This window comes from Octodon degus, unplaced genomic scaffold (assembly GCF_000260255.1).
Source record: "Octodon degus isolate 3935 unplaced genomic scaffold, OctDeg1.0 scaffold00043, whole genome shotgun sequence".
NCBI classification, from domain to species: Eukaryota; Metazoa; Chordata; class Mammalia; order Rodentia; family Octodontidae; genus Octodon; species Octodon degus.
This window is the reverse complement of record NW_004524619.1, coordinates 6,375,080-6,400,226: the sequence shown is the minus strand read 5'-3', so window position 1 is coordinate 6,400,226 and position 25,147 is coordinate 6,375,080. Positions and strand designations below refer to the sequence as shown.

Below are 25,147 nucleotides of genomic sequence, written 5' to 3'. Positions count from 1 at the left end.
AGCCTAAATCAAACTATCCTGAAATCTGACACACGAAGGCAAGAGTAAAAAATGTTTTGTACAAGACCAGGCAGTAAGTATTTTAGACTGTGTGGGCTACAGATAGTCTCCAGCCCAACTCTGCCATTATAGTGTGAAAGAAGCCACATGCACACATATAAATCGGCATGGATACATACATTCTAACATTTCTTTACAAAAAGATAGGGACAATCTGGATTTGACCACAAGCTTTAAATTGCACATCTGTATAGGAAAGAACTAATTGCGGTATTTTTGGATGTTATTGTGTTATTTTTTAAAAAATCTATTATTTTACCTTCATACAGATGGTAGTTTTCAGATAAATTACTGGTTTTGGCAAGCTTTCTCATATTTTCAGGCAGGTCTTCAAGCTTCCTCTTTAAGACAGTTTTGCTTCTCATATCTTCTGTATCTGAGTCCCTGCCAACATTTTTTTTCCTGGACTGAATTAAATTAATCAATTCTTTCACTCTATCCTTATCATAATCCAAAGAATGACATGACTTCTGTTTTCCGGATGGAATAGTTTCACGCCTTGAGCTGCTTCGTTTTCCAAATTTCATTTTTGTACCATTCATTTCTTCTTCTTGACCATCATAATCTGAAAGTGGACTGAACTGCTGAAGTTTTTTATTTTCTTCAAATAGCTCTTTTAGTTTACAAACAGGTAACTGATACATTTCAGGTTGAAAAATATAGGTATGCAAACAATTATCAATATGGGACTTATGTTTTGGTGCTGAGTATAAGAATTTTTTATCATCTAAACGTGAATCATATGAAAACATAAATTCTCGTTTACCTGAACCAAAACCTCGCTTAAAAAATTCAGTTACATACTTTTCAACAACAGAATGAAAATTTACAGTGTTTATGCTTTTGAATTCCTTTCGACAATGAATCAATGCAAACTGTAAGAATTGAGCTATTCTTAACATATCTGGCATACTCTCTTGCCTCTCCTGTGGTGCTGTATTGGTCGAAACCTTTTGTGCTGTGAACAAACAACAGAAGTCACAATCAAGAAACTCATCAAATACAGATATGCATACTTCCAAAAAAAGGTGTAACTTTTATATATTAATATTGAACTAAATCAGCTATGTAGTAGAGCAATAGCAGGTTTAGAGGGCAAAAACAGGCCAACAAAAAAGTAAATGATATAGCAGAACATATTTTTAAAAGAAAAAATAATCAATCAAGATCTTAATTTCATACTACCCCTAGGTAATTCAAATATTGATAAGCACAAGAAAAGGAGAAACAGAGGTGAAGACCTAAGACTCCACGTAAGACACTTCTCCAAATGACAGCAATGTCATTCCTTTCTCTCACAAGTAACAACTTTATCTTCATATAAACTCTCTTTCCCATAAGCAGATAAACAGGCACAAAGTCGCCACAACTGAGAAATATAAACTCATAAGGAGCAACAAAATTCATTTTTACTCCAACAGTGAACTCATTAGTAGGAACTTACATAGTAGTAAAGTTTATTCTTACAGAGTGAATAGAAAATTTTTTCTAATGAATATCAAAAACTCCCATTAATTTTGGGTTTTTTTAGCATTTTATTTTTTTTTAAATAATTTTATTGAGAAACAAATAGCAATGAATCTCTTTAACCTGGTACATGACACATTAATGTCACTAAAATGTGAATCAAAAATGTACCACTAAAAAAAAAAAAAAAACCCATATAAAATCCTCAAAAGCTAGTCACAATACCATAAAAATTATATCAAACTTTGTAAGTGAAAAAGCAATGATAAAACCAAAAAGTTTTTTCTTAAGATAAATATCAAGTCATGTGTGTTTTAAATTAGTATCTCTTATTCTCCCCAATATTTATCAAAAGTTGATGTGGGTAAAGATAAAATGTTAAGTAAATTATCTGATAATTTTCAGTAACATGTAGGTATAAGTAATTAAATTTAGATACTTAAAGAACTTACAAGTAATTATGCTTCTAGGTTCTTGAAATAGAAACAAAGCATGTAGGATTCGAGACTTCACAGTCTGATGTTCTAAAAAACAGAAGCCACATTTATCAGCAATGTGTTTTTGTATGTGGTTTGTTTGTTTGTTTGTTTTGTTTTATTTTTGGAAACAAAGCATCACTATGTAATTCAAGATGGCCTTGAACTCACTCAGTAGCCCAGGCTGGCCTCAAACTCATGGGGCTCCTCCTGACTCGGCCTCCCAAATGCTGGGGTAACTGGCATGTGCCATCATACCCAACAGAAATGTGTTTTTTTTTAAATTATTTATTTATTTATTTTTACATTTATTTAGTGTGTGTGTGTGTGTGTGTGTGTGTGTGTGTGGCCAGCTCAGCCCAGCAGGGGGTGGGGCTGGCTGGCATGTGGTGCTGGGGTATTGAACCGCGGTCCACTGTGCTTTGCTAAGCTTGTTCTAAGTAGGTGCTTTGACCACTGAGCCATCTCTCCAGCCCCCAGAAATGTGTTTTAACTGAAAGATTTTTTCAAACTGTTAAAAAGACAGAAAACCACCTACCATATGGAGAAACCATCTGATAAGGAGAGAGAAAAAACAGGAATCCTTTGTCTCCCAATGGTTTAACAAGAACCTGCATTTTGGAAAAGGAAAGAAATTTATCTGCTTTATTATTATTATAAGTCAAATACATAACACATTCCACTAATTATAAAGAAAAAAGTTCTTAATTATTATTTTAAGCAAAATATTACTAGTCAATTCATTTAAAATTAATCCTCAACGGGGCTGGTGAGATGGCTCAGTGGTCTAAAGCACCTACTTAGAACAAGCTTAGCAAAGCACAGGGACCGTGGTTCCATCCCCCAGCACCACATGCCAGCCAGCCCCGCCCCCTGGTGGGCTGAGCTGGCCACACACACACACACACACACACACACACTAAATAAACTTAAATAAAATAAAATTAATCCTCAGCACTATCCCTGCCCAAAACAAAGAAAAACTCCTTAGCTCTTTCTACCAACTCTGCCAATTAACAGCACTCTCATCAAATTTGTTTTCAAAATACAAATGGAAAATATTACTAAGATAATCCTCATAATTAACTACAAAGCAAACTTACTAACTTTTCCCTGCAGCAAAAATACAAATACCAAACTAAAGACTTCATATTTTTGTCATCATTTTAAAAGATGCTAAATTGCCCACAGTGTTGCATGCTGAGTATAAAACATTATGAAATACTACTTTTGAAAATATGAGATTAATCTCAAATGAAAAATATTGCCATAATCTAATGACACGCATACTTAATGTTCTGCAATTTGCCATGTCAGAGATAACTTAAAAGTAACACAAGGTCACAGATGACAAGAAATTTATGAGTATAGAGAGCACTAATAAAAATACCATTAATTATGCACAACAAAAAAGTTTCTCAAGATTTATAAAGGAAAAGGAATGGAAAACACAGTTTTCTTATGGTACTAAAAGATGGTCAAGAAAGATTTATTGGGCTGGCCAGATAGCTCAGTCGACTAAAACGCCTGCTTAGGCAGAGCTCAGCGGCCAGGGTTCAGTTCCGATGTGCTCTTGAGATGGTGAATGAGACTGGGTGTGGTGGCACAGGCCTGTAATCCCAGCACTTGGGAGGCTGAAAACAGGAGAATCACTATGAATCTAATCTCCATAGTGAGACCCTGTACACCTGGTAGACCCTGTACCAAATACATTTAAAAAAAAAAAAATTTACTGAGTATTTTGAAGATTGATTTTTGAAGAACAGGTAGGTACTATACTGAAAGAGCCTAAGACTATGGGAAATACATTTTAGGAGAGCCAACTATGCCTATGACTAGTAAAAAGGTGAGAAGAGACTGGGATAAATATCTACAAAGTCAGATCAAGAATCTGACTGTAAAGTAATCAAGAAAACCAAGTTATCCAGGAATGTCCTTGAGAATATATTCTTTTGGGATGGGCTGCTTCCTTAAAATAGTACCTAAGAGCTGAGCACAGTGGCATATCCTGTAATCTCAGTTATTCATGAGGCTGAGACAAGAGAATCCCAAGTGAAAGTCAATTTGGGCAACTTAGTGAGACCTTCTCTCAAAATAAATAAAAAAAAATTTAGAGATATAGCTCAGCACAAAGGCAGTGACTGGATTTAATCCTTATTACTGTCCCCCTCCAAAAAAAAAAGCTTCACATATTTTTTTAATAAATGGACAGGTAAGTTTTTTGTTTTTTGTTTTTTTTTTTTAGTTAAGTAATATAACTTAAATGATTAAGCCTAAGAGATCATACATAAATAAACAGGTGAGGAGAGTAAATGAGGAATTGAGCATGGCAGCTGAACACAGATAGTTGGACTCTGGAAGAAAAAATTCTTCCACCTAAATTCCTATTAAACAATGCCAGTAAGCAAAACTTGCACAAAAACTTAATAATTTAAAAAGTGACCATGTTACTCATTCACATTTAATAAAAACATTGAACACACAAAAGTAAAGAGCTGGGTGTGGAGGAGCACACACCTGTCATCCCAGAGTGACACTCTGGAGGCTGAGGCAAAAGGATCATTCCAAGTTTGAGACCAGCCTGGGCTACAAAAGGAGCTCAAGGCCAGTCTGGACTGTATAGTGAGACCCTGTCTCAAAAAGACAAAGAAAAAGTGATATCATATTTAGGGATTCAAAAGTCCCAGTAGACTAACTTCCCCTGGGGCAATGTCTCTTATCTCAATTCAACCTGTGCCAAATTCTTAAGACACCGGGGGCTAGGGAGATAGCTCAGCAGCTTAAGTGCCTGCCTGGCAGGTGCAAGGTCCTGTGTTTGATCCCCAGTACCAAAACAAAAAAGAGAGAGACACCAAATGATGTTCATGCAGTTCTGACAATAACCTGCTAAGAGGCGCTGGTGAGATGGCTCAGTGGTCTAAAGCACCTACTTGGAACAAGCTTAGCAAAGCACAGGGACCACAGTTCAATCCCCGAGCACCACATGCCAGCCAGCCCTGCCCCCAGGTGGGCTGAGCTGGCCACACACACACACACACACACACACACACACACACACAAATAAATAATAATAAAATAACCTGATAAGAATGACAATCAGAAGGTGTCTGGGGACCATTCTCAAAGGGTGGAAAATTCTTTCCCTTTTTTATACCTGTATTCATTCCAGACGCTTATGTCATTAAAGGAGTTTAAGAGTATGCTTTAAGATATAAAAGCTTTATCTCTGCAGTTGTTCTTGTCTCCTAGAAATATCCAAACGAAGCTGCACAATATTGCTAAGTGACATGTACAACTAGTCCTTTGATGCTTAAAGTGAGCCTTACCTTTATCATTAATGTCACAGTCATAATATATCTCTGAGTATGTACAAGTGGACAATGTACCTGGTATAATTTTTTTTTTTTTTTTTGGCGGAACCGGGGATTGAACTCAGAACCTTGTGCTCGTCAGACAGGCTATTCCATTGAGCCATCTCCCTAGCCCCTACCCGGTAATTTTTAAAGATAATATCTCTTTTAGCATTTTGCCCAATACCAAATTATCTGAACAGGATGTTGAAGAAACATTTCCATGTTCTGTGCTCACCAAAGAAAACCAGCTAAATACATTTAACCTCTCACCCACTCCAAATAAGAGTATTCAGCCTATAAATTCCACTGGCCTATGGGCCCTAAAGACTTCTACTTTAAGGAACCATGATGTAGACAGAAAACCATGGACTACAGGCAGAAACGACTGTCAGGTAGACAGAGACCTTAGCATTTTTATTTGTGGCTGCAAGCCGAAGAAACACCTATAATCCTACAGGAAACAAAAACCCAGGAGCCTGTAATCCCAACTCTCAGGAGGCAGAGGCAGAGGCAGGAGAATTGTTCAAGTTCAAGACCAGCTCAGGCTATAAGGTGAGCTCAAGGCCAACCTGCACGGCATAGCAAGACCCTGTCTCTAAAGACAAAAAAACAGGAGCTCTATGTTCTTGCTGCCTTACTTATCATACTTTATTTTGTTCCATTCAGAAAACAGTATTAATTCAGGCTGTCAATTTTTCTTACTGTATTCTACTACGATGACTTATTAAATAATATCAGAGGCCATCTGGAACTAAAATTCAAAAAACATACAAGGAGCATTGGTGGTATAGTGTTGAGCACAGCTGCCTTCTAAAAAGTATACAAGGAGCTGACCATAAATCCTATAGCTTAGAAGAAAATAAACTATGTGAGAATCAGTAGAAAACACAGATTCAAACATCTGAAGGTTTCAACTTGAAATTATCAAATGCAAAATATCAAATAATTCTCAATGAAAGTTCCAGAAATAATTGGCAAAACTGAAAAACGTGTTCACATAAAGGCTTATACATAAATGTACCTCATTTTTTTTAATCTGTTCTAATTTTCTTACACTTTTTTTGTTTTTATGTTTCCAGTACATAATGACTGCATTCTTCTTGAGGATTAGTACATATACATAATACATCTTAATCTTTCTTTTTGGTACTGGAATAGAACTCAGGACCTTGTGCTTGCTAGACAGGCTGACTTGTATCGCCAGCACATACATCTTAATTCTTTCTTCATTCCCTTTACTCCTCTGCCTTCCCATTCTCTATATTCTCTTATCCCCTTCCCACTGGAAAAACACCTCTCCTTACTTCTATTATCTTTCATTTTGTACTTCATTTATATAAGGTTTCTCCTACAAGAGAAACCATGTGATTTTTTAAATCTTTTTTTATTAATTTGGTACAGGGTCTCCCTACGCAGCCCAGACTTGTAGTGATCCTCCTCTCTCAGCCTCCCCAGCACTGGGATTATAGGCGTGTGCCATCACACTCAGCATTCCAGGGCCCACACAGCATGTGGACCAGGGATCAAACCCAGGTCCTTATGCTTGTTAGGTAGGCACTTTGACCACCAAGCTATCTCCCAGCCCACCATGGGATATTTAAGCTTGTATGTAGCAATGTTTTTAATAGTCAAAAGGTATAGCTAGGTGTGGTAGTGCAATACCTATAATGCCAGCATGTGGGAGGCTGAGGTAAGAGGATTGCTGTGAGTTGGACGCCAGCTTGGACTGAACTCACTCAGCCTAAACAGTGAGTTCAAAGCTAGCCTGAACTGTATAGTGAGATCCTCAATAGTTATTATTATTATACTCAAAATGAGGAAACAACTAATAAACACAATATGGCATTATCTACATACCATAACAAATTAAAATTCATCCATAGAAAGGAATGAAGCACAGGAACATGTTACAACAGGGCTGAAACTTGAAAGTACAATACTCAATAAAAGCCATGCACAAAAGGCCTCATTCCATTTATACAGACTGTCTAGAATACACAAATCCAGAGAACAAGTAATGGTCCCCAGGCACTTGGGAAAGAGAACACTGAATGAATAGTTAAGGACTACAAGGGTTGGTTTTTTTTTTCTGCAATGAAGAAAATTTTCTAGAATTAGATAGTGGTGATAGTTACACAACATTATCAATCTACTATAAACTACTGAATTGTATGCTTTAAAAAGGCTACAAAAGGTGAATTTTATATTGTGTGAATTTCATTTCAAAAAAAAAAAAAAATGGCAAGGACTACCACAGTATAATTTCTATCTCTTACAACTGTGCCAGGCACATAACAGATAAATAAGCCTGAAAGATTAAGAACCTGTTAAAAAAAATGAACAGCCGGATCCAAAAAGAATCAAATACTACTTATGGTGGCACACGCCTGTAATGCCAGCACTCAAGAGACTGAGACAGGATGATTAGATTGAGTTTGAGGCCAAACTGGGCTATGTAGTGAATCTAAGGCCAGCCTAAATTATAGAATGGGACTGTCTCAAAGCAAAACAAAATGAATCAGATATAACTTTCAGGAAAAAATTTCTCTATGAAATTAGAAACACATGAAATAGCAAATTGGACACAACCACATATAGAACTTTTGTATTGGTAGATAATTATGATGAAATTTAAACTGCAAGACAAATGAACAAGTAGAAAACAAAAAGGTTAAGAAACATAAAGAACAGATCTAAAAGGTATGATAGGTATGGAAAAATACACATCAAGTGAGGCAGATATGAAATGTATGCCTAAATAAGGTAATTGCAAATCATCAAAGACCAAAACAAAAGGCTACCAGAAAAAAAGTTCAGGGTCAAACCACATAGTAAGACCCTGTCTCAAAAAACAAAAATACACCAAAAAAAAAAAAAAAAAATGTGCTGGAGAGATGGCTCAGTAGAATAAGCGCTTCCCTGGCAAGCTCAAGGGTCTGAGTTTAATCTCCAGTTCTGCCAAAAAAAAAAAAAAAAACCACTTATGAGGGACTTGAGCAAGCATCAATTTTGGTAGCTGTATGGGGGGGGGGGGTGGTCCAAGAACTACTCCAATGGATAACTATACTCATCCATCTCTTTAAAAAAATTACCTAGTTTAGGGCTGGAGAGATGGCTCAGTGGTCTGAAGCACCTACTTGGAACAAGCTTGGCAAAGCAATAGGGACCGCGGTTCAATCCCCCAGCACCACATGCCAGCCAGCCCCGCCCCCTGGTGGGCTGAGCTGGCCACACACACACACCACACACTCTTTCTCTCTCTCTTCTCTCTCTCTCTCTCAAATAAATAAAAAAATTAAAAAAAAATTACCTAGTTTATTCTGGGATGCTAGTATAATCTTACACAAAAATTGCAAAGCAAGAACTGCCAACCTTCGGGCTATAATTGAGCTAATGGGGCCAGGGAGATGGCTCAATGGATGAAGCACTTGCCTGGCAAGTGCAAGGGCCTGAGTTCAATCCCCAGTTCCACCAAAAAAAAGAGGGTCTTATGACATTCATGGTGCTAGGTCTCCAGAGTAAGTTTTACATCAAATCTTCTGCATCTCCAGCTTGCTAACTAAACCTTTTTTTTTTTTTTTTTTTTTGACAGAGGGTCTCACTGTGTAATTCAGGCAGGGCTTGAACTCATTATGTAGCCCAGGCTGGCCTCAAGCTTATGGCAATCCTCCTGCCTCAGCCTCCCAAGTGCTGGCATTAAAGATGTGCACCATCATGCCCAGCTCTAACCACCCATTTGGGATTAAGTCAGCCTCTATAATCAACCAATACCTTATAATAAATCTCTTCTACACATACAGGTTCATGCACATTTGCACATATACATTCTTTACTGGGTTTTTTCTTTACTAAACCCTAATATTTAAAAAAATACTCATTTGCTGAAACTCAAAATCCCTTCATGTATAAAAAGCAAAGTCCAAAACAGATTTTATAAATTCACAAAAAAACCTACTGCCATTTTCCTACTAAATAATGAAATGCATGAAGTGGCCTTTTGAAAATTAAGACAACAGTGTCTACAAATCACTACTTTTATCAAACATCAGACTATAAGAGGGCTGGGGAGATGGCTCAGTAGAATAAGCAACTGCCTGGCAAACGCAAGGGCCTGAGTTCAATCCCCACTTCCGAAGGGAAAAAAAAAAAAAAAAAAAAAATCCTGCTCCAGACTAGAAGAATCCTGAATGCATACATAGTAACATTAAAGAAAAGGAGTATAAAAACTATTGCCTGTAGCCTCAGCCATCTGCCACTGGTGGATCCCTTGAGCCTAGCAGTGAGGAGGGCCAGCCTGAGCAATGCAGTAAGAACCTGTTGCCAGAAAAAGTTCCTCCTAGATAATAAAATCTGCATAAAAATGCCAGGAACATACAAAAACTATCAAATATCACACTGATCTGACATAAACTAACTCTCCCTCTCTCTCTCTCTCTATATATATATATATGTATATATATCAATTATACTTCTACATATACATCCAATGTAGCTCTATAGTAAGATACATATTTAACACGGTTCACACCCAAGATTCAATCTCCAGTATGCCACCCCGTGCAAAAAAAAAAATCATGTATACACACACAAAACACTATAGACTAATGAACTGAAACAAATTAGAAAAAAGATTCCATTCACAACAGCTTCAAAAAAGTGAAATAGGACCAGAGGGATAGCTCAGCAGACTAATCACCCACTTTGGCAAGTGGAAGGACCATGATTTGATCCCTGGTCCCACATGATGCACCGGCCCCACCCCCAGGGAACCCTGAGCCTGAAACCAGAGTCTGGGTGTGGTAGCACTCGCCTGTAATCCCAGCACTTGGGCAGCTATACACAGGTGGATCACTACCAGTAGAGCTTCATAATGAGATCCTATACTGGTACCTAATACATAAATTTTTTTAAAAATGAAAAGCACCTAGGAATCAACCTATCCAAAAGAGGGGAAAAAACTACAATGAAACTTACAGAACATGGAAGAAATTGAAGAACACTGATATATGGAAAGACCCCTGTACACAGATTGTCAGAATAAGCATTTTATAGATTCAATGCAACCCCTATCAAAATTCCAATGACACTCTTCACAGAATTAGAGGGGAAAAATCCTAAAACTAATAAGGAAACACAACAGACCCAGAATAGCCAAAGCAATCCTAAGCAAAAAAAGCCAGGCTGGAGGCATCACGATACCTGAGTTCAAATTATACTATAAAGCCATACTAATAAAACAGCATGGGACAGAGACACAAAAAGACCCATAAGCCAATGGAACAGAATAAAAGACACAGAAATAAACCTACACAGCTACAACTGATTTTGACAGAGAAGCAAAAATCCTATATTGGAGCAAAGAGTCTCTTTAACAAATGGTACTGGGAAAAAGGGATATCCTTATGTGGAAGACTAAAACTTGCTATCTATCCTGTATCAAACCTGCTATCTATTCGGCACAAAAATCAATTTCAAAATGGATCAAAGAACTGTGTATAAGACCTGAGACTCTGACTCTACTAGAACATACCTGAAACACTTGAAGCCATAGGCATAAACAGACTTTAGAAGTAGGACCCTAACAGCACAGGAAGTAATACCAAAAATTCATGAGTAGACTATATCAAGTGATAAAGTTTCTGCACAACAAGAGAAACAACAGCGCATAGAATGGAACAAAATCTCTTACTGCTACTCTCTGACAACTTAGTAAGATCTGTCTAAAAGAGTAAAAAGGGCTGTAAGCAGTTCAGTGTGAAATCCTTGGGTTCAGCCCCCAGTACCAAAACCAAAATACTCAAAAAATATTTGACTATCACCTTCATAATTACAAAACATAAAGATAAATTACAAAGTCATAAAGATACTTCATAAGAAAGACTACAGAATAGTGATAGTGAACCTGTTAGAGATTTAATAACAGAACTGGCTGAAGCACATGTGCCATAGGTTCACCACTACTATCATAGAAGATCTAGTGTCATGGTCAGAAAGAAGAGTACTAGCCATAATAAAATACTTTTAACTGAATGATAGCAACAGAGAGGCTTTCTAATACTGAGGCAAAAACTAAACTGAAATATTAATATAATCACTGATGCTTTCAAAAAAATTTAAAACCTTTTACTTACAAGTTTTTCTTTATCTAGTTTTTGCAGTAAACTCTCCATGTTACTTGCAATTCTTGTCTTTTCTACAACTTCATAAAGACTGCAATACATTCCATTCTTCAAAACTGACATTAAAAAAACACACAGTAAGTATGCAAATAGTCTGCTTCTCATTTTATTTTAGTAAAATCAAATTACTTTACCTTCATTTGGACCTAGGTATGTTTCCTTATGAAACAGTGCTGGAGGGATTTTCTGTTTCAGATGATCAATACTTGTAACTATTTCAACATCTAACTTTTCAGGACTGGGAAGAAAAAAAAAAAAAAAAAAAAAAAGGACATTTGCCTTACCTGTCTTTTTAACTTTAACAATACTATCATACTCAAAACAGAAGAGAAAACAGAAGGGTGTATACATTAATATTACACCTTATTCTAAAAAGGACTTGTTATATGGCAAGTCTAGATGCTTATACATAGCCTGGTACACTACCAAACTTGCATCCACAACCAAAAGCTAATCTATATACCAATTTTAGCAATAACAAAGGACTAAACTGCCATTTTATTAAAGACAACTCAAGTAAAAACTGTTAATTTTCAAATCCCTACAAAAGCCTATAATACTTACTGCAGTGGTAGCAAATGATTGTTTCAGATCATTGTACTCCAGCATGTTACACAGTACAAAAAACAGCCTGTGTATTTTAACTTAACTACATCAAGGAATTTCCAACAAAGAACTAGTAACTTTTAAATCTATGATATTCATAAAAAAAATAAAATAAAAAATAAATAAATCTATGATATTCAAAGTGAAAACTGTAATTAGGATAAAACATGTAAAGATTTTATTTAAAATGACCTACAAAAAATTTTATGCCACAAATGGGTACAACTAGCCAATCTTCAAGATAAAGTAGAGGGCTCCTTTTATCAATTAAGTTTCTAAAGTTATTAAATCTTCTTAAAAAAGCATTTAAATTCTTCTGGAACAAAGCAAAATGTAAATATAAAAAAATTAAAGAAATTAATAATCAGTTGTTATTTTCTTATACCATACTTACAGCTTGATAGGCAAAAAAGCACGAGTAGCTGACCTCAGAGAAATATAACACAGAAGCTTTCCTTTATTTAAAAGCTGTCCTTTCCACAAGGTGTAGTTAAATTTATCTAAATTAAAAAAAAATTAATAACAATAACATTGCTTTTGACAACCTACAGAAATAAATGCACATTACTAAAAATAAGAGAAAAGGGCCAGGGAGATGGCTCAGTAGAATAAGTGCTTCCCTGGCAAGCACAAGGGCCTGAGTTCAACCCTCAATTCCACCAAAAAAAAAAAAAAAAACCATCTAGAAACAAGTCCTAACTAGAAAACAAACATACTTCAATTTACAGGGCTGGGGAGATGGCTCAGTAGAATAAGCACTTGCCTGGCAAGTACAAGGGCCTGAGTCCAATCCCCGGTTCCACCAAAAAAATTAAATAAAATAAGAGGCCAGGGAGATGGCTTAATGGAATAAGTGCTTGCTTGGCAAGCGGAAGGGCCTGAGTTCAATCCTCGGTTCTGCCAAAAAATAAATAAATTAATTAATTAAATAAAATCAGGACATTGAGAATGGGCATGTGGCGTGTGCCTGTACTCCCAGCTCTTGGAGGGCTGTTAACAGGCAGATCACCATGAGTCCAAGTCCAATCTAGTAGTGAGACCCTGAACACCCTGTAGACCCTTTCCTAAAATAAAGATTAAAAAAAAAAAAAAAAATCAATTTCCACAAAAGTTCAAATATTAAGATTTTAGTTTTAAGTAGCTTTGCTCCTTAAAAAAAAATCAGGTTCAGGGGCCTGCCCCTTAGCTCATTTCTTTAAGTGGCTGCTTCAATAAAGCAGTCAGGCTCAGGTTGTTGCAGTTAGATCCCCACAACTCAAGCCAGCCAAACCTGCCCTGAAGGCATTCAGAGAAAAAAAAAAAAAAAAATTCAGTTTCAACAAGTAACACTTTTTCCGTCTGTCATCAGAAAGAAAGATAAAGACAATGTACTCACTGCCCTTTCACCTCCTCCAAGAGACTATGTTAAATCTGGTAGCATATGAAATGTTCACAATGTCTCCTATCTTCTAGTGGTTCACTTTTCATTATGAAGAAACCTCAAGTTAAGGTCAATAATGCTTTTAATCTTTATCTTTTCTAAATGCTAAACCTCTGATGAATTTCATACTTTCTAAAGGTTGAATTATGTCCAGGCATGGTGATAGATGCCTATAATCCCAGGGGCTGAGGCAGGAGAAATGCCACAAATACAAGGCCAGCCTGACAGTGAGATCTAGTCTCAAAAAAATAAAAATAAAAAGGCTGAGTTGTGAAATCTATTTATCGTTTATGTTTAAAGTTATCATTTGTTCTATCTTCAGAAATAGTAACTTCTTAAAGGAGACTTATGCTTGGATGACCAAGTACTAATGCCACATGATAACAACAGATTATCATTCATTATAAAAATAAAGCATTTCTCATTTTTGCATATGTTCTTTCAATTTATAAAACAAAAGAAATACAAGACTCTTACCTGTGTTTCTATCTGCATTAAAGCTGTTAGATCTATAAATTTTTTAAAAGAAAAACGATTACTAATTGGTAAAAACATGAAAGTTAACAGTTAGAACCTTAATCTAAGTGCATTTTTGCAATGGCTGGAACTAAACCCATGGCCTCATACATGCCAGAAGGGCAATCTACCATTGAGCTACATCCCTCAGCCTATAGACACTATTTGTAATGGTACACTGAATAAGAGAATGAAATTCTTCCTCCAAGTAGAATAAATGAATGTCATTACAAAATTTAATAAATTCAAATCCACTTTAAAAATAGCATTTTTGCTATTAGTACATTGGTCCAGAAAGAAAAGTGAGGTTTTATTCCACCAAAAAATATCCATTAACAGAGAAAAGTTCACTAAAGTTTCTTTCAATTATTTTATCTCAATGATAGGATTAGAAAAAAAAGTTCAGGGTATATTTAAATATATTCACCTGACATTCAAAAAAAATTTTTTTTTTTTTTTTTTTTTTTTTTGCGGAACTGAGGATTGAACTCAGGCTCTTGCACTTGGCAGGCAAGTGCTTACTCTACTGAGCTATCTTGCCGGCCCCCCAAAATAATTTCTAATATTATTCTATTATTTACAGGCATGATTCTAGGTAACAGGATTATAGGGATAAACAAGACAAAGTCCATGTTGAATTTCAAAGAATTTACAATCTAATGAGGAAGGCAAATAATAATAAATGTATAATAAAGTTTAGCAAGGACCAGCGGATAGCTCAGCAGATTAAAGTGCCTGCTTAGGCAGCGCGCAGCAGAATAGCCAGGGTTTGATCCCAGACCTGCCGCCGGCCCCGCCCCACCCTCCCACCCCCTCATCCTCCTTCTTGCTCTGAGATTGTGATTAAGACTGGGCATGGTAGCATGCCCTGTAATCCCAGCACCTGGGAGACTGAAAACAGGAGAATCACTATGAGTCTGATCAAAGTAGGGAGACCCTGTAGACCCTGTACTAAACACAAAAAAAAAGTTTACCAGGTAATGGTTTTTGAATGCTAGGAAGAAAAGACACACAATAAAGGGGCTTAAAAAAACAATTCAGGGCGGATTAACCTTGAAATACAGTTATAGAACTACGAAAACAGCAACAACAAATCAGCAAAGGCCTGAGAAGGCCACCTTTAAAGAGAGAAATGTATGCCTGGCAAGCAAGCTCAAGGGCCTGAGTTCAATCCCTGGTTCCCAAAAAAAAAAAAAAAAAAAAAAAGAAATGTAGTATAGGAAAAACCTGTATAGATAAAGTAACTGGGGGAAAAAGAAGGGACAGCAAATGCAAAGAATCAAAATAGCATCCTTGAAATATTCAAGGTGTAGGATAGATGTCTGATCAACACTTACCTGATATAATATAGAAATCACAATCAAAGAAAGTTAACAGTCATTATTCCTAGGGGTATGACCTCTTCATTGTAAGTGTTAGAAATCTTTAAAAGATCACTCATAAAAAACTACTACATTAGGGGCTGGGGAGATAGCTCAGTAGAATTAGCGCTTTGCCTGGTAAACCCAAGGGCCTGAGTTCAATCCCTGGTTCCACAAAAAAAACAAAAAAACCTACTACATTACATGTGTTGCATAGAGATTATAAATATAGTTCAGGGCCAGGGGGATGGCTCAGTGGAATAAGCACTTCCCTGACAAGCGCAAGGGCCTGAGTTCAATCCCCAATTCTGCAAATAAATAAATAAATAAATATATATATATAGTTCAAGTTCTTTTTTTAAAAAATGTTCCAGTAAAACTTTATTTATTTATTTATTTATTTATTTATTTTGCAGTACCAGGGATTGTCAAGTTCTTAAAAAGAAAATAACACAGCTTTCTAATATTATATGGCTTGGTACTTGTGCCTGCAGATGGTTCCCATGGCTTATTCACTGACATGAAAGTGCTGTATCTCAAGCAGCTTAAAGGAATGACAGGATAATTCAATCCAGGAAACTGACAGAGGTCCACATGAAATACATTCATAAATGTTTTATTTATGGTTTTTAAAAAAGTAGTGTGTGACTAATCTCAGGAGGGTAAGTATCACAAGTTCAAGGCCAGCCTTGGCAGTAAAATAGTAAGATCTTGTCTCAAAATTTTAAAATAATTTTTAAAAGGAGTGATGCTATAGCTCAGTGGGAGAGGCCTTAGGTTCAATGCCCCCCACAGAAAAAAAATTTTCTAAATTAATAGATATTTCTAGTAACTTTAAATATATAACTCAAAATGAAAATAAACATTTAACTAACTCATCTACATCTCTGTAAATTAATCCATTTCGTTAAAACATTTTCTAGAATCAACACATGGAACAAATGGATACTACTTTGTGTCTGGTCACCTTAGTGTTTTTAAGAAATTATCACGGGTAACTAATACTGGTTAATAATTAGAATCATATGGAAGCTTTAAAAAAACTACCAATCCCTAGGTTCCCTACTAAGTATCAGATTTAATTGGTTTGAGATGGGTCTAGGGGCTGGGGATATAGTTTAGCAGCCTAAGCACCTGCCTGGCAAGTACAGGGTCCTGAGTTTGATCCCTGGTACTGCATTAAAAAAAAAAAGTTTGTGAGATGGATCTGGTACATTAGTTATAGAAACTCTCCAATTTTAGAAAAATATCCAAAATTTCACTTTTAAAAACTGCCGTTAACTCAACTACACAGACTTTCCATGCCCAACACAAACAGATGACATTTATGGAGATTTTAGTTTGTGTTTCCACACAAACTAAATGATATGTCTTTCACAATGACCTGCTAAAAGTGATCATGAACAAACGCGCATTCAGTTAACTTTTCTTAAAGTTGTTTAGGGGAAAGCAGAGGGGACAAGAAGATCCTCTAACCCAGTATCATAGATTGTGTAGCATCTTACTCTGCATGATGTCTAAAATTCTTAGTCTTACCTTGATGAGGAAACAAACTTTGGAGTTTGCATATCGTCTCTGTAAGTAAAAGACACAACTGCATATGGACAAACATGTCTTGGTCTTCGCCTTAGTTCATCAAAGCCATACTCATAAAAATAATACTAAAAATAAGAAAATGCAAAATTAGGTAGGCAAATAGTACACAGAATCTTTGCATTTATCTGAGTTTTAAGAAACAAAACCATTTAGCACGTGACAGTAAATTTCAAGCTTCAGTTAGTCAGTGTAACTGAAAAAAATTGTAGTTCATATTTACTTTGTGATACGTAATATTGTTTCTTTTTTATTTATTTATTTTTATTTTTGGTCTTTCTAAAACAGGGTCTCACTATGCAGTTTGGGATGGCCTTGAGCTCACTTTGTAGCTCAGGTTGCCATCAAATTTGCAGCAATACTCCTTCCTTAGCCTCCCAAGTGCTGAGATTACAAGCATGCACCACCACGCCCAACTGTACTATTCTTTTTTAAAAAAAATATTTATTTATTTATTTATTTATTTATTATTGTGTGTGTGGCCAGCTCAGCCCACCAGGGGGCGGGGCTGCCTGGCATGTGGTGCTGGGGGATTGAACCGCGGTCCCTGTGCTTTGCTAAGCTTGTTCTAAGTAGGTGCTTTAGACCACTGAGCCATCTCACCAGCCCCTCAACTGTACTATTCTATGTGTGTCAGATCGCAAGCGTACTACTGCTAAATATTCCAAAAGTTTGCTTCTAAGGAGCTGGGAATGCAAAACAAATTTTCCAATAAAAATGCTACAAATGGAGGCTAAGATCCCAGGTCAGCCTCAGAAAACTCAATTTGACAGAAAAATATATAAATCTCAACAAAACCTAACTATGATTTTGCTTATTCAAAAGAAAAAAAAGCTTTTCTGGACTCAACTGCAAATAAATCAAAAAGCAAGGTAGGCAAGAATAACATAGATATCAAAGTAGATGAACAAGCCTCATTCATAAACAAGAGAATCTAGTGGTGATACATGGAAGCCAAACACTAATGTGAGAGCAGAGGTAAAAAGGAAACATTCTGAAGGATTCAGTAACAACAGATATGAGGTCATAAATCTAGGCACATACCTGAGTAAGCTCATAGGCTCTGTAAGCCAAGAGTGATGTGATTCTACCTGCATTCTTCGACACGTGACATTCATGCTTTGGTGTCGGGTCCAAAGCACTTTTATTTAACATGGATTCCAAGTTTTTCACACCCATAGGGTCATATATACTCTTTATTTTACCCTAAAATAGACAAACATCTCTCAAATATTTGTCTAAACATTAATAATACAAATAAACAATAATTCTACTCACAACACTCTTCACTAAACTATATTACCAACATATTAATTATCCTCTTTTTTCTTTTCTTTGGAAGGGCAAAGTGTTAAAACAGCTAGCTTAATCAAAGACAACAAACTACTCTCAAAGCATCTTTTATAGCTTCGCAAGCATGAGCTTCAACACTAACAGTGTGGATTTAACTGAGTCAAAGCCCTAAACACTTGGGGTCAGGTCAAAGTCCATGACAACTGTTGTCTTTCATATGTGAAATGTAAAGCCTGAAATTACCTTCATTATTTTAAAAATCACAACATCGCCCACTGCCCCCGTTTCCAAAGGATTAGCTTGTAATAGGTCAGCATATTTAGAAAGATAGATACCTAATAAAGACAGAAAAATTGAAAGAATTTTAATAAGGACATAAATACCAAAAAATACAAATATGTAATAATAAAAGTAAAGGTATATAAAGACAGTAGAGGCAGTTGATGTTTTAATCAAAGTAAAATAAAGAAAAAGCATCACATTTTTCAAAATCACTTAGATGCTAAGATAGTAAAAAGTAAACTTTGATCAATTAGAAGCATGCAAACTCAGACAAGATACAGCCAGTTTTATATTTCAGAGCCAGAGAAGTCTCCTTTTCTAAAAACATGATAAAGCATATACAAATTTAATTACAAGGACTACAGCAAAATTAATTTATGATTTTAATGGTAACTTAGTAATAAATACAAACAAGAAAGAAAAAAAATTACCCATAGAAGGACTGCCAAGAATTGTTATTTTGGAATGGCCCACCTGCAATCCTTTTTCACATATGTTTTGAACCTAAAAAAGCAAAACACTTCACCTTGCAATCATAATAATATTAAAAACATAAAAAATTTATAAGCTTATTCTAAATAAAATTTAAACTTCTAAGCTATATACATTCTACATTATACAAATTTCAAATATATGTCAGTATATGCTCAAATATCATTGTGAAACTGACACTTCAGAAGTAACCACACCTGGAATTTGTATTTACACTAGGTATGAAACACCTCAAATTCCTGCATCTCAGAAACATAATCATCCTTATTTATTTGACATAAAGAATCAGAACCAGCAAAACACTTTAAAAAGTAGCTCCACCTAAACATCTTAAATTAGAAGAGAAAATACTTAGTTCCAAGAACATACAATCAATAAGATATAGATAATCTTTTTAACAAAGTGAGCCGGGCATGGTGGCACACTCGTACTAGGGAGGCTGAGGCAGGAGGATCCTTATGAGTTGGAGACCACAGTGGGCTACAAAGTGAACTCAAGGCCAGCCTGAACTGCATAGTGAGACCCTGTCTCAAAAAGGCAAAAAACAAAAACAAATAGAAGGCTGGCCAAATAGCTCAGCACATTAAAGCACTTGTAAGCAGGTGCAGGGGCCAGGGGTTGTGACGGCCCTGCCCTGGAGGTGAGTTGAGACAGCAATGGAGACTGGGCATGGTGGCACACGCCTGCAATCCCATTCTTGGGAGGCTGTAAACAGGTGGATCACTACGAGTCCAATCTAGCAGTGAGACCCTGAACACCCTGTAGACCCTTCCCTAAAATAAAAAATAAAAATTAAAAAAAACAAAGGGAAACGTATTATTATCAAGCAAATTCAAGGGGAAGAAAACAGGAGCAATCAGAGTCAGAGGAAAAAACTGAGGATATCTAAAAAACAAATTACAAAACAATTAATACTTCTCCCCTCTAAATCACTTCCTCCAATTAGATCAAGAAAAATATAGCCAGTACAACAGCATCTGCATACAATCTCAGCCATTTAGGAACCTGAGAAAGGTATATTTTAGATTCAAGGTCAGGCTTGACAAGCTGGGAGAACCATGGCTTGGCTTTAAAAAAGCCATGGTCAGGGCCAGGGAGATAGATCAGTAGAATAAGTGCCAAGTGCAAGGGCCTGAGTTCAATCCCTGGTTCCACACACACAAAAAAAATAATTAAAAAATAAATAAATAAATAAATAAAAAAGCCACAGTCTTGAGGAGCAGAAGCAGAAGGCTCACTGAGAATTAAAGTTCAAGGGCAGCTTGGGAAATATAGCAAGACCTTGTCTCAAAAAAAACTTTTTTTTGGGGGGGGGGGCTCTGGGAAGATGGCTCAGTAAAATAAGTACTTCCTTGGCAAGTGCAGGGGCCTGAGTTCAATCCCTGGTTCCGCAAAAAAAAAAAAAAAAAAAAAAATTTAAAGGGACTAGTTGTGTAGTTAAGCAGTAAATTGTTTCTGATATGTGGAATTCCGAGTTAAACCCCTGGTACCATCAAATAAAAAAAAAAAGTTTAAGTTGAAACATCCTCAAATTGTTTTTATAAAGCATCAACTTACCTGACATCGATCAACCATGAGAAATGCGTAAGATTCTGAAAGTTCCTTATCTAACCGACCATCAGATTTCAGTTCTCTTCGCTTTTCTGTAAACTAAATGAAATTGAATCTATAACATCTCCTTAGCATATGATTGTGCTTTGTTAAGCATTCCAAGAATTTTTTTCCAGGAAATCTCAAACCTACCAAAGTAAAAAATTACCTTTTCTCTCCTTCTACTTCAAATTATTTTCCCCATTATGTGCTCTTTACCCACACAAAACAGTTGAATAAGCATCGAGTATTTATCAATTTTATTCAGTTTTACTAAAATTTTATCGTACTACAATTCTCCCATATGTTATAAATTCCTATCTAGTTATCTTTTTTTTTTTTTTTTTGTTCCTCGAATGCCTTCAGGGCACTTTTGGCCAGCTGGAGAGGTATGAGGTTCGAACTCCAGCAACCTGAGGCTGACAGCTTTGTGGAAGCAGCCACTTAAAGGCCTGAGCTACGGCCAGGCCCCCTCTAGTTATCTTTATGTCTTTCATTTTAAGATATATTGCAAGTGCTAAATGTTTCATTGTTGACATCTGCAGATGGGAAGGGGCTCTAGGAATGCAGATGGCGAGTAGAACACACAAAAGATGTGCTGTGTATAGGTATCAACTCCCCATAATTGTATTCATTCTCATACATCACAAACATGTACTAATAACATTTTGAAAATGAAAAATAAATCCACTGATTGACCTACTACTTCCAGACTATAAACTCATTAGGACAAGAAAAAATTATTTCGGGGCTGGGGAGATAGCTCAGTAGAATAAGCACTTGCCTGGCAAGCGCAAGGTCCTGAGTTCAATCCCCACTTCCACAAAAAAAAAAAAAAAAAAAAAAAAAAATTATTTTCATGTTTTTAATAACTATTCTCGGTGCCAAGCACATAAGATATACATACTTACATATTGACATGATTAAAGTGCAATTTACATGATTAAAAAAACTGTTCAGTCATCCTAAAACTATAGGCTATCACTTATTAGATACAGACAAGTTTACATTCAATCACAGAATAACTGACATTTTTTTAATATTCAGGCCATTACTGCTCATTAATATACCTTCAAACTAAATTTTTACCTGAAATTAACAAATCATTCTTATCATACACAAAACTACATTAAACTACCGAAGTTTTGTTTTCTCTAGGAGCCAGTAACATTAATACCTTTTAGAGATTCTTTCAAGTTTAATTTTGTTAACACTTCATTAACCAACTTGTAAAATACAATCAGTAATATTTTACAACCACTAGAAAGTAATATGTTAATGCCAGCCATGGTGGCACGTGCATACTAGCCCTCTGGGAGGCTGAGGCAGGAGGACAGCAATTTCAGCCCAGCCTAGGCAACATAGCAATTTAGGAAAACAGTGACTTAAACTTTTAAAAACAAAACAAAAAATGAGCTAAAAACATTCATTCTGGTTCTGAAAAAGTAAAAAGGAGAGACAGGGGAGAGGTAAAGGGAAGATGGAAGAAAGGGTAAATGGAAAAGGCAGAAAACAAGACACTCCAGTCTCCACTACCAACCACCAAGGCATCCAGTCCCTTGCCAGCTGGGGAAGAGGCCTTGCAGGGAACTCTCCCTCCCCAAAAAACAAAGAAAACAATAAATGAAAAAAGGAAAAAAAAAGTCCAATGGCCAGGATTAATGGCCTGCCTATTGTTTTAGCACTCTCCCAGGACTAGGGAGACTTAGGCAGGAGGACAGACCTCAAGACCAACCCGACCTATGTAATGAAACCCTATCTTCCAATGAAAAATAAACTTCTCGTTTACATTATATCAGAATACACACTTTACCATTTCCTAAATCAAAACACAAATATCAAATTTGCACATGAATATTTTTCTTTGTACATGAATCTTAATTTACTAGTATAGTCAACTGTTCTCCTAAGAATTTCCACTAATGATACATAATCAAGATAAGATAATCAATCTAGTCCCCAAGCAATTTTGGGAAAAAAGATAACCTTTTTAAAAACATGTATTTCAGGGCCGGGGAGATGGCTCAATAGGATAAGTGCATGACTGGTAAACGCAAAGATCTGAGTCCAATCCCCGGTTCCACCAAAAAAAAACCACATATTTGATTTCATTCCAATTCAGACATTTAATTAACATGCACTGCAAGAGCAAAAAGCTTATGAATTTATAATGAAGGCATGACAAAGTAAACTATGTTGAAAATTCAATTTCAGTATGCTATTTTACAAAATCACTCACTGATAAATAATTTAAAGCTGGGAGTGGTAATCCCATGCTTGTAATCCCACCACTCTGAAGGCTGAGGCTGAAGAATCACCATGCATAGGAATTTAACACAGCAGATAAATGCAACATTATTTAAGGGGAAAAAAGAGATTAACATTTAAACTTATTTACCCTTCCATAATTTGGGCTCCCTTAAAAACTATAATTTCTGAAGGAATGTTTTCAGGTTAACTGGTTCTGAAAAGAATCTTAGGAGTACAACTTAAAACATACCTCTTTTTCCAAAAGCTCATTATGTATCAAGCACGCACATTTGTAATGAAAATTTGTCTCTGAAGATGGTTCAAGATAAGATGAATGGAGAATATTTAAAACATCTTCGAATTCTCGAGAGCTTGGAGTTAACGGCTGGAAAAGTGCTAAAATAAAAAACACCATTAAATTTTAAGATTATTCCATCTTAAATGTAACTTCTATTTTTGTGGGCAAATCTCTTTCAATAAGTAAACAAAGGCATCAAGGTTATTGTATTTTGGATGTGCAAAAGACATACAAACTTACTGGGGGGAAAAAAACCCAAAACACCCAGCTGCCAGGACTGATTCAGTTCCTACAATAAGGATCTAGCCTTAGACAAGCAGATTGCAATTTGCACCTTAGGCATAAGAATCTTTGCGTGTTCTCAACTTATCTCAACTGTTTTATATTATGCTGACGATGTCTAGGACTATTATTTCAGCAACTTCTACCACAAGTGAAAGCTAAAATTATTTAACACATTTACACTATCTATAAAATAAAATGGTTGTACTTAGTACTAAAATTGAGAGTAATATAGTACACTACATCCAAAAAATTTTATTACCAATACAATGTAGTAGGACACTTACTATATGACAGCAAAATGTTAAGATATGAGGCTTTGGAGTCAAGCTTTGGAATCACACAAGATTTACCATGTACTGCCTTTCTGGACAGTGTTATTTAAACAACCAAACAATAGCTCAGTTCTCTGTACATGGAGACTCCAGCTATTCTAATAACCACTATATGTCACATGTAATACATAAGACAATTCATGGAAAAAAGTTCTAAGTACACCATGTGGTGTACAATAAGACAGTAAGGGGGCTGGAGAGATGGCTCAGTGGTCTAAAGCACCTACTTAGAACAAGCTTAGCAAAGCATTAGGGACCGCGGTTCGATCCCCCAGCACCACATGCCAGCCCCGCCCCCTGGTGGGCTGAGCTGGCCACACACACCACACACACTCTCTCTCTGTCTCTCTCTCTCTCTCTCAAATAAAAAAAAATAAAAAAAAAAAAAAAGACAGTAAGTTTTTATTTCTCATGCCCTCAACCATTCCATATTCCATTTAATTTTTAAACAGTCAACTCCAAATATCCAACTTGTTTGGGATTACTAGTCTAATGAACTGAAATTTCAATTGTACTCAAGAAATATTTTAATTTACCAATAAAACTCACACATCAAATCTGTACAAATATATATAATTTTCCCCACATCAAAAAGGAACCACGTGTTCTTCACTGTAGACAGAACTATTCATAATAACTATGTTATATTCATTAAGATACTAGTAAGAGCCAATCTGAATCAAAATACTCTTGGGTCACTACTGAAAAGTATTCTACTTCTACATAATCTTAAAGTATGGCATATAAAAGCTCATAAGCAAGCTGTATTTAATGTTAATTTTCTACTCATAATTGTTAGTTCATTTCTTTTTTGTGGGGTTTTTTAAAATTTTTTTGGTACTGGGAATCAAGCTTAGGACCCAGCACTTGCCAGGCAGGCAATTGTGCCACTGATCTGTATCTCCCCAGCCCCTAGGTTTTTTAATTTAAAAGACACAATCTCACTGTGCAGCTCAGCAGCACAGTACCTGCCCTGAAAGCACAAGGTCCTAAGTGTGATTACTGGTACAAAAAAAAAAAAAAAAAAAGTCAAAAGATACAACATTCATTAACATACCATATTATACAAATATCTATTTTAAAAATGTACTTTTCAATAACAGTATGTATAACACTGATTACCTACTTGGGACTGCAAGCTTACAAAGGAGTATCAACAGAGTAACACAATTACAATTTTTTTTTTTAAATGAGAATATATTTATTGAGAGAAAGAAAGCTTCTGTCCAAGAGAGGGACGGGGGGGGGGGGGGGCGAGCGGATAGTTCCCCCCAAGAATTTTCATTCTGCCTCT

The 25,147-nt window shown here is 36.0% G+C and overlaps 1 protein-coding gene across 1 annotated transcript in view; it reads right to left on the bottom strand.

Annotated features, from left to right (window-relative positions):
- Positions 1-25,147, bottom strand: part of Fam208a (family with sequence similarity 208 member A) — a 59,347-nt gene that overhangs the window by 23,543 nt on the left and 10,657 nt on the right. Inside the window, exons 2-14 of the mRNA XM_023715731.1 lie at positions 23,189-23,334; positions 20,656-20,748; positions 19,038-19,110; positions 18,568-18,659; positions 18,076-18,237; positions 16,975-17,099; positions 14,039-14,070; positions 12,536-12,641; positions 11,670-11,773; positions 11,488-11,591; positions 2,542-2,614; positions 1,980-2,051; positions 320-1,018 (exon numbers count right to left, since the gene is read on the bottom strand). Of these exons, the coding sequence (XP_023571499.1) occupies positions 320-1,018; positions 1,980-2,051; positions 2,542-2,614; positions 11,488-11,591; positions 11,670-11,773; positions 12,536-12,641; positions 14,039-14,070; positions 16,975-17,099; positions 18,076-18,237; positions 18,568-18,659; positions 19,038-19,110; positions 20,656-20,748; positions 23,189-23,334 (1,881 nt within the window). The remainder of the gene's footprint in view (positions 1-319; positions 1,019-1,979; positions 2,052-2,541; positions 2,615-11,487; positions 11,592-11,669; positions 11,774-12,535; positions 12,642-14,038; positions 14,071-16,974; positions 17,100-18,075; positions 18,238-18,567; positions 18,660-19,037; positions 19,111-20,655; positions 20,749-23,188; positions 23,335-25,147) is intronic.